This window comes from Triticum aestivum, chromosome 5B, assembly GCF_018294505.1.
Source record: "Triticum aestivum cultivar Chinese Spring chromosome 5B, IWGSC CS RefSeq v2.1, whole genome shotgun sequence".
NCBI lineage: Eukaryota > Viridiplantae > Streptophyta > Magnoliopsida > Poales > Poaceae > Triticum > Triticum aestivum.
The window spans coordinates 666,763,537-666,784,047 of NC_057807.1; the positions used below are offsets into that span (position 1 = coordinate 666,763,537).

Consider the following 20,511-nt stretch of genomic DNA (forward strand, 5'->3'; position numbering starts at 1 on the left):
TTTTTGAAATCAGTAAAAAATTCAGCAGCCGGTTTCTTTTGGAAAAAACCACCTGGGAAAACCTGATAGTAGAAAAGAAGAAACACAAACGGAAAGAAAATCGGAGGAGCGCTCGAAGTGGGCCGGCCCAGGACGCGAGTACTTGCGCGACGCGACAGATAGAGGGAAGACTCCATGCCAGCACTGGTCAGAAGAAACAGAACACACCATCACCAAGCGCGATGAACTGACAGTAGCGAGCGACGAACCCCTGATCCGGAATCCCCAAAACCTCGCCTCCCGGTCTCCCCGCCGCAGCCGCTGTCCGGCGCCGCGGCGCCCCGGCCGGCGAGATGAAGAGCCCCTCCCGGCTACGCGCCGCCCCCTTCGTGTCCGCGCTCGTCCTTCTGCTGCTCGCTCTGGTAATCTGCTCTTCTGCGAACCTGGTTTTCTGGTCAGATCTGATCATTCCGCCCCCCTTCCGCTCGGCTTCCTGATGCCCACTGTTTCGCCCTTCGCCTGCAGGTTCCTTCTCCGGAGGCGGCCGAGCCCACCACGCCGGGGACCCGGACGCGCAAACTCGGCCGCGACGCCGGTTCCTCGGTGTTCTCGCTCTTCAACATGAAGCCCCAGAGCAAGTTCTGGACCGAATCGGTCATGCGGACAGGTCCGGTTCCTCACTTCATTATTATTTTGTTTCTGTCCTGGCACCTGGTGTTCCTGCTTGTTTGTGGCGCTTATGCGTTTCTTGATTTTTGTAGAGTTCGATGACTTGGAGGGCTCGAAGTCAAGGGACTCCATCAACATTGGGCTTCTGAACTTCACGAGAGCTGGTGGGTTCTGGTGTTGGCTCATCAATTTTCTTCGATGCCATGTCTCAGTCAAACCACATCGAAGCTTTGTCAGAAGCTTCTTTTTCAGTACCTTCAGCATAGCCCCTGCAGTGATACTTCTTTTAAATCAATGTTTGGATGTTATCGCCACTGTGTTATATTCTGAATTGGAACTGTAGGTTCAAAGCTTATGATAAACTTCTGCCCATGGGCCTATCGCCATTCTTTCAGCAGGAGTGCTATAACCGTTTATACCACTGTAATCATTAACCAGTAACAGCAATATCAGTATCTTGTAGAACTTGCAGGCTAAGATCTGCAATAAGGAACTAATAGAATTGAAGGGAAGTTAGGGTTTGTATGTAGTTGAGAATTAATGATCAGAGCAACCGGCAGATGCAACTTCAATATGAACAAACCCGTCATGGGTACTTTTTACAGATAGTGTTATTGCCATGTGGCCATTGTCTTGGCAACAGGTTTTGCTTCATGGTAAGTATCATATATTGAAGGTTTGGCTTCATTTCTGTGTGGAGAGGTGACTAGAGTGATGGCAGGACTAATATATGCGCATCTGAAGCAATCGATTGCACACGAGATATGGATAGTATAGGACTTTACAACTGTGCTTATCCCTTGCTTATTCTTCTGTTGTATTCAGGCAATGTTGCAAACTATATGAACCTGGCGGAAGTTGATTCGATATATTTTTCAATCCCTGTGAACTTCATCTTTATGGGATTTGATGGCAAAGGGGGCCATGGTAAATTATATATACCAATGCAATAATACTATTCCCATTAGCTGTTTGTTCATACCGAGCATTAACAGTCACTCTATTTGTGTCAGAGTTTAAGTTGGGACCTGAAGAACTGGAGCGCTGGTTTACAAAAATCGACCACATAATTGAGCATACGAGAATCCCTCCGGTTGGAGAAGTTCTTACCCCATTCTATAAGACTACCGTTAAGAGACTAAAGAAATATGATCTTCCTTTAGTAAGCCACGTGAATCACAAGTAATGAACCTCTACACTTAAGTTGTTCCAATTTATCATGCAATGTTTTTACCCTCTTCTGTAATTAGGCCATGGTATGCTTCCATGAGTACTGATTCAACTATTCCATCTCCGTTTCTTTTTGGTGTAGTTTTTCTGTGCATGCAATACACATGGGAGAAGATATCATGTCTGTCTTTGAACATGCTGTAAAAGTTCTATCACGCAGAGAAGATCTCACAGATCCCAGGTCAGATGTTCTTGAAACACAATGTTGCAGTTCTTGACATTCTGCAATTTGGTTAAGTGTGTCATATTGTGCAAGCATATACCAGAAAATGCAACCGTAGACTGACACCGCAATTTTGATTGTGCATCCAGAAGAACCTTAAAATATGGTCTCACTCTGTTACTTGGAAATGCAATGTATTGTTTCAAAACAATAACACATCCAAGATTTCTGTGTGTTTATTATCCAACGAAATACGCTTTAGTGTGTGAGTGTGTAGCTATTGGTTTTGTAGTTTATTCCTAGTTTTCTTTGATAATATACCTTATAGACTTGTTACAGGGTAAAACCTGCTTACCATACACTTACTTGGAAATCCTTTCTGGTGGCCTTTGCAATCACCTCAATGATGCCACCTCGCATTTCCCATCATTTTATCGTTGCTTAAAAATATTATTTTCTTTACGTTATACAGTGAAAATGGGGCGTCGATTTGGCAAGTGGACAGTGATCAAATGGAGCATGTATTTTCAACACTTGTTGATCACCTTCAGATACAAGAAGCATACAACATCTTCATTCTTAACCCCAAGCCTATTGAAAAGAGTACTCAGTATGGTTATCGGTGAGTTTACAGATATTTATGTTACATTACATTTTGTGTAGTTAACACCAACGTGATTCTGATAGTAGATGCACTCATTTACAATTAGTGACAAGATTGTGATAAAACAAGAACATGATGTGTCATTTTTTGGTAACTTTTCATGGTATGAACCTTTTGGATTTAATTTGCTGCAATGACATTTCAATCTGCATGGCCTGTCTTGAATGGCAAAACACATGGTTTTGCGTTTCTAAAGACTTGGTTCGAGATGATGTATGGCCAGGTAGAATCTGCAAGACTAATATTCTTATTTGCTAAATAATCGAGGTCTAAATGGCCATGTTAATTATTATTTACTCAAAGGGTTGTAGCCAAGATTTCCAGTATTAATCCTCTTATGGCGTTGACCATGCCTGTCCATCATGTAAGATGGTCATTACAAAACATGACCGAGTTGGACACTTTTCTGTTCAGTCACGAGCCTTATATATGCGAATGAGAATTTGAACACGAAAATGTGCATATTAATAAGTTTCATGCACCAAGACTTGTGAAAGGCAAGACCTGAACACATGACCTCTTGGCTCTGATACCATATTAACTTTCATGCACCAACCAGTAGAGAAGTAAAAGCCCGAATTGATGGAGAAGGTTGGGTAATCCAGATATACTTAAACACCCCCTCTCATATGTGTCTTGATAAGGCCTAAACGTGAACAGAAAGGGGGCAATTTTTTTTAAAGTGCGAAATTCAAGAATTTAAGCCAAGACCTCTTGGTTATGATACCATCTCAAGTTTCATGCACCAACCAGTAGAACCAAATGTTCGAACTGATGAAGGAGGTTGGGCAATCTACATATAACACATATGACCTTTTCAATTCATTAATCTTCAAATATGGAACAATATTATTTAGTAATTATGTAGCACGACACACGTCTTAGTTCTAAATAGTTTTGTTAACTCTTAACATACCCAGACCTATCTAGAAACCTATTTTTACTATATGAATCTGATTGTGCAATGTTGCCATGTATTGCACACAGCCGTCTCATTTCTGGAAATGCCTGGACTTAGAGCAATTGTCGTAAGTTGGATAGTGTATTGCCTTTTAGAAATTTATTTATTTCAAATATTCTAATTCTGCTGCTAAGATGGAAAGAGTACAAACTCTGCACATTGTCGATTTCTACTTTTTCTGGGTAGTGTTTTGTGCATTCCTTCTCATACTGTTTCATTATTCAAGAGTAACGGTACATTTTGGCAACCAATAGCACATCATCTAATTCTTTTCATACTCATTTATTTGTATTTTGTGCTATCGGTTTTCACAGGAAGGGCTTCTCCGAGTCTGAGATCAACTTACTGAGGGAGGTATGCTTGCATGCTTTAGCAAACTTCCTGCAAGGAATTGAGGAATATCATTGTGCTTCTATCTTGTTGAATGTTGATTCCATGAATCTCTTTGGTGTGCATATTGTTGTTATGGCATTTTTTGTACATAAAAATATCTTCAATTGGTAGCTGTTGGCTTGGCAACAAGAGAGGGCATCATGGCTTTTTTCTCCTAAAGTGTGATACATTTATGTAGGACGGCTTAGTGAATGTGGCCCATAGACATGGTCAAGGACTCTAGGTTTGGCCCATGTGGTCAAGGACTCTAGGTTTGGCCCATGTGGTCCAGTAACCCATAACACATAACTCTATTGCAATAGAATAATGTGTTTCCCTAAAAAATAGAATGATATATGCATGGTTGTGATTAGCTCAAGTGTCACCAATTGTCCCCTTATAGAAGATATGGTGATGAACAGTAGAGAAAAATAAAGAAAAAAGATCTGAAGTCAAATCGATTCGACTGATAAGTTGGTCCTGAAGTCATATGTTGTTGTATTTGTTTGTTTTCTTAACCTCCAAGTAATATTTTCTAGAGTGTTATGAGTAGAAGCTGAACCTTAAGTGATGTTTTTCTAGGGTTTTCTGGCTATGTTAAAAGTTGAGATGCGAAGGCTTCACAAAGCATATAAAACCTAACAGTTCCCATGGCAGCAGGAGTTCGGTCGAAAGGCCAGTATATACAGATGTACAAGTGTGGGAAATATGCAGCAAGCGCCTTATACAATGAGAAAAATACAATGGCTATACTTGACTATATATATAACTCTAACAGTTACATATGTCCCTGTGTTCTGCATATTAGACGCTTATAATTTTTAATGTGTATGCCCTATTATTCCATGGGATTCTTCTTCTATACATGGATATTGCACAACCTATGTTTAATTTAGTGTGAATTTCCCTATTGATCTTGAATGTAATTCTATTCTTTAGTGAGGAAAGCTGTAATTATTTGGAACATGACATGTTAGTGGTTATTTTTTCAGAATAAGACCCTACAAGCTCGGATACTCCAATCTAAAAGGGACCCAAAACTTTATCTTGGTAAATATTGTCTTTCCTGTTTTATGTTATTAACTTCTGATTTCTGAGTTCATGTAACATTAAAGGTGAGAACACATATAACTCTTCATTGACCCATATTTTAATATTTGGATCAATAAGAGATATATGCACTGGGTGCTGACATTGTTTCCTCAGAAGTTAGTCTATGCAAATGCAAAGCTGAAAAATAGGTTTCTGAATAAGGATTGTCTGCATATGGCATTACTATGGTAGACCAAAATTTTGGATTGCATGAGTTGGTTATGATGTTGATTACCATAATTTCTATACAACTTCCCTAGCTCATTATTTTCTCGAACAGTCATGTAATTTTATCTGACATCCCTGTAATATCCCTGTTGAACTTTGTTCTGATCTCGTCAGATACTTATTCTACCTGTGTGTAGTTTTAACTTTTTAATAATTTTTATTTTTATCACATCTGCAATCAACATACCAGAGTGTGCTCGAACATCTTTATTGAAAAGGGAAACTGGGTCAGCTGCTTTTTGTGCATTCATTTTATGTATACCACACAGTGATTCAGTATTAGAAAAATTTGGTCTGGGGCAGGTTAGTTGATGGGCACTGGCACTGAGATATGGCCAAGGCCATGTGGATTTTATGCATCCAGTCCTCCCAACCCATCCCAACTGAGAAACATGGTTTTTCTTTTATTCAAATATTTTGCTTTGTGCAATAATTATGCCTTGTAAAGGCAAAGTTGATATTTTCACTGTAAAACTCCTCAGAAGAGAACACTATTAGCTCATTTGTATTTTTTATTAAAATTATACGGTATGCTTTTCTGCTACTTTACCATGCAGCATGTCTGTATTAAGCAGATATAGAGAAGGGAGTCAACAAAAGGCCCTTGTATGAAAATCATCCCCTGTCATCATTTTCATGGACCACAACTGACAATGTGGATATGGTATGTTTTGTTTCAGTCAAGCATTTCCATTTGTGCTATATTTTTCATCTTGTACATCCACCCCGAATCTGGTGTTGTGAGTGTGCTCAAACTTTTCCTTTAGAAACACCGAGTACAACTAGATGCACACACTCTCACACCATCACAAACACACACACGCCACCACACACACACACACACACACACTGGCTACTGAAGAGTGAAGACCAGAGTCACGGAGCTTAAAGATTTGCAAAGTCACCACATGCACCTCGCTATCGACTGGAACGTCACCTCCCACTGAAAGAATAATCCGCATTAATGAAACAGCAAAGTGCCAAACTGGGTTATTATCCGTGGTGTTCCGGGGGTACAACCACCCCACTAAGCATCCAACCACTGTTTGGTTCTCAAGTGTGCTTAAGCTTTGGACCTACTGATCTATATGTGATTGTTAGTTTTTGTCATAGTCAGTTTATATTACCTGCCCTGTGTATTGAGGCACTTGAACTTTTGAGTTTAGATATTCAGTTGTTAGTCTTATGAAAGCAAAAACTAGGAAGCCAGTAGGAATCAGCACAACTATTTTGCACTGCTAGTTTGGATCATACCTTATGTGCTTTTCAAGTACCTTGTTTAATTTCAGCATACTTGTTTTGTTGCCAAGATGTACTGTATGATTTGTGGATTATTATTGTGTGTAACCCAAGGTTACATGAAAACCAATCGTGACAATATTACGTGTAACTCAATAAAATGCCCTTTTCACGTCTTGTACAGGGTGATTGGTCAAAACAGTGCAAGGAAGCCTTAAGTGGTTTTGAACTGTTGAAGGCAGGAAAAAGTAAAGAGGACATTATTTATGACAAAGCTGTTCAGGTGCCACACTTATATCAGTGCACAAAACTAAATATCTTGTCATGTATATATAAGTAACGTCATGTGTTCTTGTTAGATATTACATGGTGCAAAAGATGAGCTGCATGATGTTCTAGAGAGCGCACTCATGTCCAGTGATTTGAAGGGTTTGCATGCTGAATGCCTTACAGATATATGGGTCGGCAGAAACAGGTCTGCTATGATTTTGTTTTGCTTTACTGTTGGAAAAAAGCTATTATTACCCCCCCCCCCCCCCCCCCTCTTGAAATTTGATGGTATGTCTACTCGCCATGAGCTACCAGATTTTCTCCATTCTCTGTTTTCTTAACGTTGAAGACTGTGAGGGAGCACCTCACTGCTCCCTCACTGACATATATTAAAAAAATGTTACATATGTACAAGAAAGAGGGGGGGGGGGGGGGGGAGGTACACCTCTCCCATTTTGGGGAGGGATAAAACAAGGACTACCTAATTGAGTTTACAAAGGAGGTTATGAAAGGTTCTAGCCTTTCCTTAGATCTATGGACCACCAGAGAGAGAGAGAGGGAGGGAGGGAGGGAGGGAGGGAGGGAGGGAGGGCATACACATCGCATGAATGGCAAGAGAAGTAAGTGTTGAGGAGTATTAGTATTGGTCCAGGAGTCCTTATTAGGCTATGTTTCCTTGCACCCCACCCCAAGTCGTGTAATATATATATTCTCCTTAGGTTATGCAATAGAGATAAGTTGCATCCATAGCATGGTACTAGAGCCTATGGTTTAGGTTTTTCCTCATGGCGCCGCAACTCGTGCCCCCCGATCAGATTTTTTTTCCAGTCTCCTTCGATTGAGTTCCTCAATCTCGTCACCACAAGCTAGAATTTCCTCTGACTTGCCCAGATCAACCCGACGGCCATGTTCCCTAGATCAGGCTCGTCTCGCACGCCACTTGGTTTGTACGTGCCGCTCCCCAATTGGTTATTGGGCTTGGCTGCTCATGGCATCTCGCCACACGCCACTAGGACAACACAAAACCTAGACCTAATATGTGCAAAGGGAAACCGCGCTCCTCTCCGAGCCTACATTGCCGGACGTTTCCGTCGGTGACGAGAGTGGAGTGGGCCGGAGCAGAGGCTACATTATAGACTCTCAACAGTGGCAAGGAGAGCCGTAGCACTTCTCTCTCTGTTGTATCATGTTGTATTATGGTAAGTGTGAAGAGCCTCCTGATTGTAAGACTGTAAGACCTGCTGCTCATAAACATCAACCGCAAAATCAGCAACCTTTGCTGCATCCTTATCAGTCTGAGAATCATCCATGGCAAGAGCCAGTGGCATCAGCGGGGTAGAAGACATTAGACACATGGGAATCGGGCGCGGCGGATAGGAGACCTCGCTGGAAAGAACACCCCAGAGACAAAGGTCATGCATATGAATGCACATAAAGGTAACAAACTCGGTGTAGTTAACACCATCAAAAATCACTGGGTGATGTAGCTCGATGATGAAGACATTGTAACTTTTTTTAGAACGGAAGCAGACGGATGATCGAACTAGCCTAGTAACCAGACGAACGATCAAGTCCAACACCTCGAGCGCTGGAGCAGGCATAGGCAATAGCCAACTAGATGGCTAGGAGGTGAACGACCAAGGGGGATAGAGCTGCACGGACGGAGTTCGCGAGGACGCAAACGACCGGATGAGAGGCTGACGCCGGATCCTGGCAATAGATGACGCGGGCTGTGGGCGGATCGCGGGCGGGCACCAGAGGCCGCTGGTGCCGGACAACACAGATCACGGGAGGCCGGGGGCTTCACAGGCTGGGGCCGAGTCGCAAGAGGCCAACTGCAGGGGGCACGGCAAGGAGGACGGTGCTGATCGACGAATGATCGATGGAGGAGGAAGATGGCTGCATGATATTGGCCCAGCCAAGGATGTGGCGGCAGCACGAGATTGGATTGGCACGAGTTGCGCGTGCTAATATCTTTTTGACCTAGGGGCTAGGGCTCTAATACCATGTTAGGAAATATGCAACTTGTATTTCCTGGGGGCCGAGGGCCAGTATATATATACATGTACAGGTGGTAAATATGCAGGAAGCCCCTTATACTAGGGGAAACTATACACGCTATACGTGGAAACATAATATGACTCTTAACGCCTGAATATAATAAATAATTATGGTTAGAAACCTGGTTTGTAGTTCTGGGGGCAAAGCAGATATGCCATCAAAGTCCAGGGGGCAGTATATACTCTTTCCTGTACTTTTGAGGTTGGATTGGTTCCCTTTCTTCTAACCAAAATTACCTTTTCCAGGTTTGCTTTTGTTGATCTTACTGCCGGACCATTTTCCTGGGGCCCTGCTGTCGGTGGGGATGGTGTTCGTACAGAACTTACTCTGCCAAATGTGGCAAAAACTGTTGGGGCTGTCGCAGGTCAGTTTTTTTTCATTTTTCTTTGTACATATGATGTTTCATTACTATCTGTTTCTACACTTCAGAGCCTGGTTGCTTATGCATTAGGGATGCATGGTGTGTGGCGTCACTATGTTTATTGTCTTTTTCAAAAGTTACCCCTCATTGGTTTCCTTAGCTGCTAGCATGTTCTTAATATTACATTACTGTTTCTTGCTCTTGTTCTAAAGGCCATATATTGTCTTACTAGTCATTGCTTTACAGTTAATTGTAGCAACAGGTGATCTATTAACCATGTCAGTCTGTTTATGCCTTGAACTCATTTTTAGTAAACCACCTGCATAAGCTGTATTCATTTCATCACGTCGTTCCAAATTCTGTTACTCCCTCCGATCCATATTACTTGTTGCAGCTTTAGTACAACTTGTACTAAAGCTGTGACAAGTAATATGGATTGTAGGGAAGTAGTATTATATAGAGTACACCAGTTATAATGTTGTTAGAGGAAGTTATTGACTGGTGAAATGTCTGAACACAAGTTAAGACAGTTGTATAGTGATTGTTTTGACTGAGCTAAGGGGAAACCATCCAGAACAAATGTCTTACTGAAATAAATAAAGTTGAGATGCACGCTCATAAAAGTACGGTGGATGTCATTTGTTGATAACTTGATATATCATGTTTGTAGCATACCAGGAATTGCTTGATATACACTGGATGCTGTTCAGTTTCCAGCATATTACTGGCAAACAAGCAGGGGTTGAAAACCCAGTAACAAGCCCAATTCCTGCAGTATGCCTGGCCAATTAATGATGGCCAAGAGGCTAGCATTCTGGTGGTTAGTATCGGATTAGTCTCACACAGAGAGTTCAAGGAGTGAATTTATAATATAATGCTTGAGGTCTGTCAAATGGCCGAACAACTTGATGTGGGTGTTGTGAATATTACTGGATTATGACCATTGCTTTATCGGCACAAATGCATGTTGGTCTCTGGAGGGTAAACTGTTTGAATGTTTACTGAGAGGGTTCCAGGCATTTATCGGCACAAATGGGCTATTGCTGAGGGCATTAACCCATTTGCATGGTGCGCCAATGAACTCCCTGGTCTAACTAGTGGAACTGTGGGGCACAGGTGTGGTAGCGGTGGGATTAGTTTTTCCGCATAGAGTTCAAACATAAAATAGGAGCATATAATGCTTAAGGGTCGTATATTGCAACTCCGTGTTATATCTTTTGACGGAAGCAGGTGAGAGCCCAAGCGAGTACTAGTGAGTAGGCTTGTCCAGGTGGCAGACTGAGCTGTAGAGTGCATTTTCTCTAGTTTACGTCTACAATAATGTTCTGTCGCACAGGAATTTCTGACCAATTTGTTTGTTCAGCATTAAGTGACTGTAGTTGATCTAATGCAGAAGTCACAGAGGAAGAGGCTGAAGAAAATCTACAAGATACAATCAGAGAAAGATTTTCTTCTGTTGGCGAGGTACTGTCAGAATTCGTTTAGATATTCTTCTTTACTGCCAACTCAATATTATGAACTGAGACGCATTTATGTTCTGATCTCCTTGATGGGGCATAGTAGATTTGTAATAAAAGGGTGGTGGTGCTGATTTACAAATTTCTTCTTGTCTTACCCCAACCACTAAGCGTGAGGATATTCATGAAACATTAGAGGTAGGAAGGGCTCTGGCAGCATAACAGGTAAGAAGAGAGGGAGCAGAAAGATTTGGGATACTTGAAATTGTTTCCTTTACTGTATTATAAACGATACTTCTGATGCCAGAACTGTTGATAAGTCGCTTTACAGCTGGTTAATCTCTCACAGCATAATGACGCCCCAAACTGCCTTTAGGGGCATGGACTCTCTCTACTTGGCACGTTTTTTTCCTTTTCTGTTGACATCTTGAAAAATGAAACTAGCTCTTGATTTTTATATGGACTGATTTCTTTTGGTTCAGGATTACCATGCCGTAGATATCCTATTGGCAGAGATTGATGTATATGAACTTTTTGCTTTCAAGCATTGCATGAAAAGAAGGGTACAACTTGCCCTTTGCAAAGGTACTTCCGGATGCCCATAAATTTGCACCTTTGTTTTACTATCCTACATAATGGTAAACTTGTAGGTGATATCTGTCGTCTAAGTTGTGCACTTTCTTAAGAAGCAACTTATCTGTATTGCATAGGCCAAGGCGTGAATATATATAGAAAGAAACTTTTGAGTACATGTAAGGAAATCTAAACCAATATGATTATACGAATACGCAAGGAGACTTATACCAATACTAATACTCCTCAATACACTTACACCGCTGTTTCATATTACTTGGTTATTTATTCGTTTTGGTCCAGGAGCTCACACCAGGGATTAAGTATTTACCCAGGTTATTTATTCGTTTTCGTATGAATTGTGAAAGCCACTAAGTAACTGGTATTTCTTTTCCTTCAAAAAAGTAAATATAGCTGGACTAGAAGCTTCAGGCAAGCATGCATATGTTTAAGATAATGGCAATATTAGTAATAACAAATCCACCCTGTTTATCCCTGGTTTCGTAGAAAATTGGGTGAGGTGTCAGAAGCGTTCATAAATTACATTTTTGAGTTTTATCCTGTTCACAATATTACTTTATCAGAAACATAATTACCGCCTTCATTTTTCCGCTCAGAACTCGATCATAGAATGCACGAGCTGAAAAATGAACTGAAGGGCTACAACAGTGGAGATTCTGAAGAAATTAATAAGAAGAAAGCTCTTGATGCACTGAAGAGGATGGAAAATTGGAACTTGTTTAAAGATAACTCTGAGGTTAGCTTGGTCCAACTACTTATACTTTTGTAGCACAGAGCATGCAGTTTTGCCACTTTGTAAGCGCACATTTACTCATGTACATGGGGGACTAGACAATTGGAGATACAGTTCTTGTACTTCATCTTATTATCTTTAGAAGAGTCAAGATTGGCATTCCATCTGAATCATTGTGTACCATATAGGCTTAACAAAAGAAGACGTGTTGCTACCAAATGGTGACCCTACATTATTTGGTACCAGCCATAGAAGTTACTCCATTTAACTCTGTATTGCTATGTCCCACTTATTTTTATTTTAGTAACAAGTGCCAGTGGTTAGATGGATGCACAAGTACTGGCACTCGTTACTAAAATAAATAGCTGCTACATAGCAATACGGAGTCGCATGGATAACTTCTATGGTTGCTACCAAATAATGTAGGGCTACCACCTGTAGTTGCTTGTATTAATCAGTTGACAGGTTGCCATCAAGTAACAGAAAGTGTTGCTAATTACAACATGGTAGAGTCTAGGAAGTAACAACATAGATGCAGACATTATAAAGTTTGTAGCAAGTGCCCTATATAGATGGAAGGAGGGAGTAGTTAACTCTCTAGCCTGGTACATCCCAACTGCATATAACTGGTAGCTGAGAAATAATCAGATGGGTCTTGTTTTGTTCCATTTTTTCGTTGCCCTGTCGTATATAACACAATAATACAAATAAAATGCAAGTAAGATATTATGTTAGTTTGATACAATCTTTAAACTAATTATGTACAACATCACATGTTCATTCTTGCACCTTGCATGTCAAGAACGAATAACAGAAATTAGACGGATGGTTTTGTAAGAAGTATGATGAGATTTGGCCATGCATCACATGCACAATAACAAAAAGCACGATGAAGAATCACACTGAAATTGTGTTTTAATATGAACTCATTTTTCTACTAATATCAACTCTCCCCTACTGTTAATCATTCTTTTAATAACAATGTCTTTACAGGTATTCTAATAGCAGAATTCCATCTTGTAATTCCAGGAACATCATAGTTACACAGTGGCTCGTGATTCATTTCTTGCACACCTGGGGTCAACATTATGGGGCTCTATGAGGCATGTAGTTGCTCCATCTGTTTCTCACAGAGCATACCATTACTATGAGAAGCTATCATTTCAGTTGTACTTCGTCACACAAGAGGTAGCTATTTTATTTCTTTTGCTTATTTTTCCTATATCAATGAAGTTTCTCACCCCCTGCATTGTCCTTTTTCTTATCCAGAAAGTCAGGACCATAAAGCAGTTGCCCATTAATGTAAAATCCATCAGAGATGGCCTTAGTTCTTTGTTATTACCGTCTCAGAAGTCAATGTTTACCCAACACATGTACGTGTACTTCATTTTCTCAATCTTGGTTTATAGTGTTATTACTTGCCCTTTGTCCATCAGCAAGAGCAAAAGAAGTGTTTCGTTAGCTACTAATATGGAGTGATAAACTTACCACAGGGTTTAAAACTAATCAAGATAGAACTTTTATGTGAAATTTATGTGCATGTACTTTTGATATGACACTGCATGTGAAATCCATGCACTTCTTTCTCTTATGCTATGCTGTTAAAAAAGGCGCGCCTGAGCGAGCGCTTAAGTGCGCCTAGGCTCTAGGCGGTAGCAAAACGCCTAGCGCATAATTGCGCATAAGCATGCGCTTTCGCTTTGATCAGAAAAGCGCAAGGCGGTGGCAAAACGCACAATTAACGCCCAACGCTTTTTTGAACTATGGCTATGCATGAAACTTTCAACTGGGGTGGATGAATCTGCAACTTGTGTGAAAATTTAGTCTTTCCCCCCTAAAAATCATTGTAATGAACTTTTAATAGTGGTTAAAATTTTCATTTTAGTTTTTCATGTGGGCAAGAACATGGGTGGGGCTTTTTTTGTGTGCTGTACAAAATTGGTGGTGTAGCCTGTTCTGTCAATCCTTCATAGGGGTACAAATTTGTCCTGAATGTCTGCTAATTATTTTTTGGTACCTCTAACCTTGCAAGGATTCCTGTGGATTGATACAAATATCTGATGTGGCATTCTGTTACTTGACAACTGACTGTTAGTCATGATTAGTGTTCACGCATTATCTGTCGTTGCTTGTTAACATGATGGTGTTGTAATCCATGAACAGAAGTTCTATTGGCAGCAATACAATAGCAAGTAGATCAGGAGTACCTTCTTTCACACAGTAGATTGGGATTACCTAATTGAACTGGTTTATGTGTGGATGGATTAACAATACCGACAACTAAACCTAGCCACCTAGGTCGTTTTCAGTGGAAGTCAGACATGAGATTAGTAGTAGTAAACCAGCACATCAATGCGCCTGGCACAGCAAGGAATTTGGTCCTAGTTATCTATATACTGACTCGTGTTCAATCTTTATAACTGAACCAGCATGGGCTAGATGCGAGACATCAGATGAATGCTGGGTCAAACTAGGTGGCCCGGATAGCGAGATCACTGGCGCCTGAGAGCCAAATTGAGTTTTTGCCTTTAAGGAATATGAATTCAGGAAAATCCAGAAAGTGTTGTGTGCCTTGTGTGCTTCTTACAGTTATCTTGACATCCTCGTAAACTATCTTGAGACTATAAGCTACCTACGTGGACATTACCTATACTGATATTGTTTCCCCACTCTTATGAGTTTGAATTCTGCATGTTGATGTTCAGGCTGTCATTGTCAGAGGAACCAGCATTGATGATGGCATTTTCTATGGCTCGCCGTGCAGCCGCGGTTCCACTTCTATTGGTCAATGGTACCTATAGGTCCACAGTCCGTACATACCTCGATTCTGCTATTCTCCAGCACCAATTACAGAAATTAAGTGAGCAAACTGCACTTAAAGGTATATATTTGTTATATTTTTGCTTCTCATAATCCTGGGCACTTAATGCTGTTTAGCCTGAAGAATGCCCTTCGGTTGCATAGTTCATGCTGTTCTTTTGACCATTCACATGCATGCATGTGTTTTAGTTGTCAGATTGACGTCTGGTCTTGCATATGATGATGAGCATGAGTAAAGAACATCATGCATGGATTCATGCGAGGATTGTGTGCTATACTGCTATTGATGTTATGAGGCTAAAGTTAATGTTGGGATTTTGTTAAGAGGAAATAAAAGTGAGAAGTTCATGAATCTGTTTTTGCAATGCTAACACCATTCTCTTTATCTGTTGTTTTGGACAACCTGATATCCCACGCACACCTTTGTTTATTCTGTTCTAATTATATATATTTGAAAAATTGTTAAACTTATGGTGATGCGACTTAGTTTTTTCAATTGAAAAAAATTATGTTTGGATGTCAATTTTTGTGGCAACACAACATTTGCATGGAAAAGGGCTCAAAAGATCCAGAAATAGAGAAGTCGAAAGCATAGAATCTTTCTATGGATGTTCTTCTATGCTAAGATAAACATAAAAGTCCTAATGTACCACAAGAACGTTCCATGTATTGTCTTGCTTGTAACTTTCTGGATTATATTGTAGCCATACTGATACCATAACTGCATGGTGTTTAGGTCAACGTGTATTCAAGAACTGATGTACTATCATCTCTGAGATTTGTTAGTAGAGAAATGGAGCAAGTCTTTACTATGTTGAATTGCATTTGTGTTAGTCATGACTTAGTAGGCCACCATCACATGCTACAGTATGATGGATTATTATAAACTATGCTTTGCTTCTATACACAGGAGAACATACAAATCACAGGTCAACATTGGAGGTTCCAGTATTCTGGTTCATACATAGTGAACCCCTATTACTGGATAAACATTATCAAGCTAAGGCTCTTTCAAACATGGTAGTCGTGGTTCAGTCAGATGTCGATTCTTGGGAAAGCCACATACAATGCAATGGGAGGTCAATCTTATGGGATCTGAGGTATGATTGGTAGTATTATGCATTAGTTTTATATGGGAACATTGGCATTAACCTGGCGAGTTACCATTCTATAGCTCACAGTTACGGGGTTGCTGGCTGGTTCCATTTGCAATATATATAATATCCTAGCCTTATTTTCATTTACCAAAGCTTTAAAATTCCATTTTTCTAAAAGGTGGCGGTAAGCATATGTTAACTCACTATTTAAATTTGAATTGTGATTCATTGACTTCACTCATTTGAATAGACATAATTGGACCTATTTTTCTCATGAAGCCAAACCGTTGCTACTTTAGGGTGTGCTTGATTTGAGACCACACATGGGACAGTACCATCATTTTTAATTGATTGTTTTACACAAAATTTGTTTGACCTGCCATATGAGTTGGACAAAAAACTATGTGGCAGCTAAATTGAGGAGCTAACTTTTCTTTGGCATACAAACAGCCGTTTTGTTTGTGATCTCAATTCAACTTTCTAACACAGTGAACTCCCTTATATCATCAGTCATAAGAACAAGCACATAACTTGGCACGCATTGTACCCATGCTACCCAAAAACAATTAAATATGTCTTTCTCATTTTGAGTTTGGTTCACGTACATGTCCGCCATCATAGACAATTGCATCAATGGTACTAATAACTCACTGTAAACAGGAAACCAGTTAAGGCGGCTATTGCTGCATCTGCTGAATATGTATCTGGTTTACTTCCTTCGCATCTGGCTTATAGCTCAGCTCATGAAACTGCATCAGAGGTTTGTTTTGCCTTTCATGTCTATCAGTTTAATTATTTGTTGACTAATGTGTAGCCTAAACATAGGCTCTGATAGCATGCAAGGAAGTATGCAACTTCTATTCCATGAGGCCATAGACTGAGTGTGGAAAATATGCAGAAACCCCTTGTGCAATTGGGTTATTTTTTAGATGATATATGTTAAGTATGTACAACTGTAATAACAATATCCTAGTAACATGATGTCAATATAGTCCCATGATTCTCTTGCTATGATCCTCATACACGTACAGGTGTAGGAAATATGCAGAAACCTCTTACATGATAGGGTTATTACACAACTTATGCATGAAAAGTATGTACAACTCTTAATACCAATATCATAGCAACATGCTGTCTTCACAATCCCATGATTCTCTTGCTATGATATGCAATTCCAGTATTCCACGCAAACATACCATTGTGCATGTTGGCTTAACTTGATGTTTGATCCAGAATGGATTACCTTCCTCTAGTACATGTGACACTTGCTATCATTTTTCATCAGATGTAGTGTTTAATTCCATTGGAGCTACTTGTAGGTTTTACACCCACCAAACCACATGCATGAAAAAGGGAATAGATATGTTACATACAATTTTATTAAAAGTTTTCATCTATGCCAGATATTGCTGAAATACTTTTGATATGATCAACTTACTTATATTTGCCAAGGTAAAACTTGAAAAATTACTGCTAAATGTCATAGGTAAGGAAAATTTTGTGGCATTTACCACCTTTCTAGGTTGATAAATATTTACTTTGCCCGATATATGTATTTTAGAATACATTTTCCATCTTTTATTACTTAGTTGTGTCGAATTGTCCATCATTGTTTGTTGGCAACTTCTATATTCTCCTCCATTGCAGCTTTATATCTTGTCTGTTACCTAATTCGCATTGTTGTTAGCATTCCTTCATTATTTTATTTCTCCCCTTTCTTTACCTGCTTGCGTGTGTAATTTTTGAGCCCCTTCCTTTTCTCATACCTTCTTATTTTTCTGGTGTTTCTAGGACTGGACATGGTCTGTGGGCTGTAATCCCTTATCTATTAGTTCTAAAGGTTGGCAACTTTCAGAATTTCAGCAAGATGTGATCGCACGGAACTATATTATTACTGGAGTGGAGGAATCCATACGAGTAGTCAATTCAGCAATTCAACGATTGGTAACAGAGAGGACATGTATCCTAAGAATCGTCTTGTCATTCAATTTCTTGAAAATTAGCTGCGAGTAATACTTTTTTTATGCCTGCTTTGAACTTAACTAGTTGGAGCAAGTACTATGAACTTCACACAGTGATTCATAGTTGGGGCACATGCTCTCAGTTGAAAAAAAAACACATGCACATTTGAAAATTTGTGGGAAAAATATCATTGATGCACACTGCTGAAAATTATGTGTACTATCAAAATTTTGCGCAAAATATCTTTTTTGTACAACTTACCAACATCCATATGTTATCCATTTTTGCCACTACACACTTTTTGTTTGCACAATTTACATCCATGCTAGCCAATTGATAGTCCAACTTGTACTATAGTGGACGTTGTGGCTTCAAACCTAGCCAAAAGCTCTGTAACAGGGATGTTTGCATTTTATTCAGTTTTGCTTTTCCATTAACCGTAACGATGCTTACCCCAACTCGCTTGGGACAAAAGGCTTTGTTATTGTTGTAACCTTAACAATCTGCAGCTGAACAAGGCTTTAAAATTTTCAAGACCAAGGAGAGCGGGATGGTTGAAAAGTACAATTCCGTTGTTAACATGTGGAGAAGGGTAAGTTGTTGTCGGATATGCCTCTTTTACCTATGTTATTTTTGGTATATAGGGGGCTAATGTTTTGTTTGTAGGTTGCCTTTATGTCTAGAGGGTTGCGGTATGGTGATGCGGTAAAGCTCATGTCGTCGCTCGAGGAGGCTTCTAATGGGTCAGTAGTCCTCGAGCTTTCACACTTTATTTACGTCTTGTCTGATTTGTTTTGCTATGTGAAGTAGAATTTGATAATGTGCATTTGTGAATATTTTATTTCTTGTTGGAATAAAATGCAATTAGCTGCTTACAAAAGCTATTAAGCTCAAGCTTAAGCTTTTTAAAAATATTCTGGAACTCATTAAGGTCCATGTTAGCGAATTACATTAAGATGTTTTTTTGTTTTATCAAATGGAGTTGTGTCCCTAACTGGAATGATCTGGTACATACCTGGTATTCTGATGCTTTTCTGTTTTTCCCCTGTCAGATTTTCTCATGCTGTGAACTCAACCATCTCAAGTCTACACCCTGCAAAATGTGCTCGTCAAAGGAAAATTGACGTACAGCTAGACATGACAACCATCCCTGCTTTTATAGTTGTTTTTGGGTTGCTTTGGTTTCTTTTGCGACCAAGGAGGCCGAAGCCCAAGATCAACTGAGCACAGTAATTTTCAACTTGGGTACACAGTTTGACATGATCCTTGTAAATGCTTGCACCATGGGTGATAGCTTCTGTGGAGGTCTAAAAAGGCGACAGGATGGACTCAAGCAACGCTAGATGCAGTACACAGGGGTTCGACCCTCATTGGTCACACCCTCTTTATTTAGATGACGGGGGCTTGCGGGCCCATCATTTTAGAAGATCTGACACAGAAAGGGTGTAAACATGCACTGGACGGTGCATACATTTTTGGGCTCTATTTTCTTGCGTGGTTAACCGAATCCATCTTACCAAAACCAGAACTGGGGTTCATCTTACCCTCGAGTCCTTGAACATGATACCAATGTGCACTGTCCATCGATTTTGTTGATAAAGGTTATTGTGGAAAAGTATCTTTTCGCGGTCGGTATGCATGTGTTGTTTCATCCCCTTTTATTGGTCCCTGATATTGCAGAATGTATTAACTGTCGAGAAAATCATATGATGCGCATGCTCTGTATTTCATCTCCCATTTGTCTGAGGTGACCTGTGGTTCGTCAGGCCATATAGCTCGGTGTTCTTATGAAGAGACTTGGATTGTGTATGAAGCACACCTGCATCTTTCTGAAGTTGCTAGGGCACGTTGGCGGCTTGGTGTACAAGTTCCTCCACGGAATTGTACGATTTGTAAAATATATTCCTCTGTAACTTAACATAAGACGTTTTTAGTTTTGAAGGCATTAAGACGTTTTGAAGGCATTTTTCCGCGATCAAAGTGTTTGCTGGGACCTTCCCTCATCTGACGTTCGTGAGATCAAACGGTGCTAGTGTTGTATTTGATGGTTCGAAATGACATTTGAAATTTGCTATTGCAACGAGCACCACGAGAAACATGTACGCCGTGCCAGCTACTCGGAAAAATTAGTCACGTTTACTAACAATCAGAAAAATTACTCACGTTTACTAATAATCAGGTATCTGAATTTTTTGTGTGGCGTCAATCACTTTTCTGTGAATCGTGAGGCCGACGATGGGAATGGCGTGAGGAGCAGGCCCGGGCACAAGGGCGTGCAACCTGGCGCCTGCACAGGGGCCCAGCATTTTGGGGCCCCAGATTTTGCATGCAACGCAGTACATAAATAGATGGGCCACTTTGGGTGTTTCCACCTCGGCCACTGTTGCCTGGCATCTGGCTGGCCTGCCTGAAGCAGCCCGATCGGGACATACGGTATCGTCTTACAATGGTTAATAAGATAATCTTATCTTAAGTCTTGCATGTGATTAAGAGATGACAACATTTTTTGTCTACAATGGGTCATTTCTTAGCCTTATCTTCAATAACTAGCAATTTCTA

The 20,511-nt window shown here is 40.2% G+C and overlaps 1 protein-coding gene across 1 annotated transcript; it reads left to right on the forward strand.

Moving 5' to 3' along the window:
• Window positions 1-182: 182 nt before the first annotated feature.
• LOC123114047 (uncharacterized) lies at window positions 183-19,587 on the forward strand. The gene is made up of 25 exons (XM_044535404.1): window positions 183-401; window positions 505-646; window positions 741-812; window positions 1,474-1,575; window positions 1,662-1,830; window positions 1,961-2,059; window positions 2,514-2,663; window positions 3,981-4,020; window positions 5,031-5,088; window positions 5,934-6,022; window positions 6,782-6,880; window positions 6,957-7,072; window positions 9,174-9,292; window positions 10,683-10,753; window positions 11,229-11,331; window positions 11,937-12,076; window positions 13,103-13,261; window positions 13,343-13,446; window positions 14,779-14,954; window positions 15,804-15,993; window positions 16,651-16,750; window positions 17,782-17,950; window positions 18,462-18,544; window positions 18,619-18,695; window positions 19,005-19,587. Exons 1-25 carry the CDS (start codon window positions 333-335, stop codon window positions 19,174-19,176), a joined length of 2,868 nt encoding a protein of 955 aa, XP_044391339.1. The 5' UTR covers window positions 183-332; the 3' UTR covers window positions 19,177-19,587.
• The last annotated feature ends 924 nt before the right edge of the window (window positions 19,588-20,511 follow it).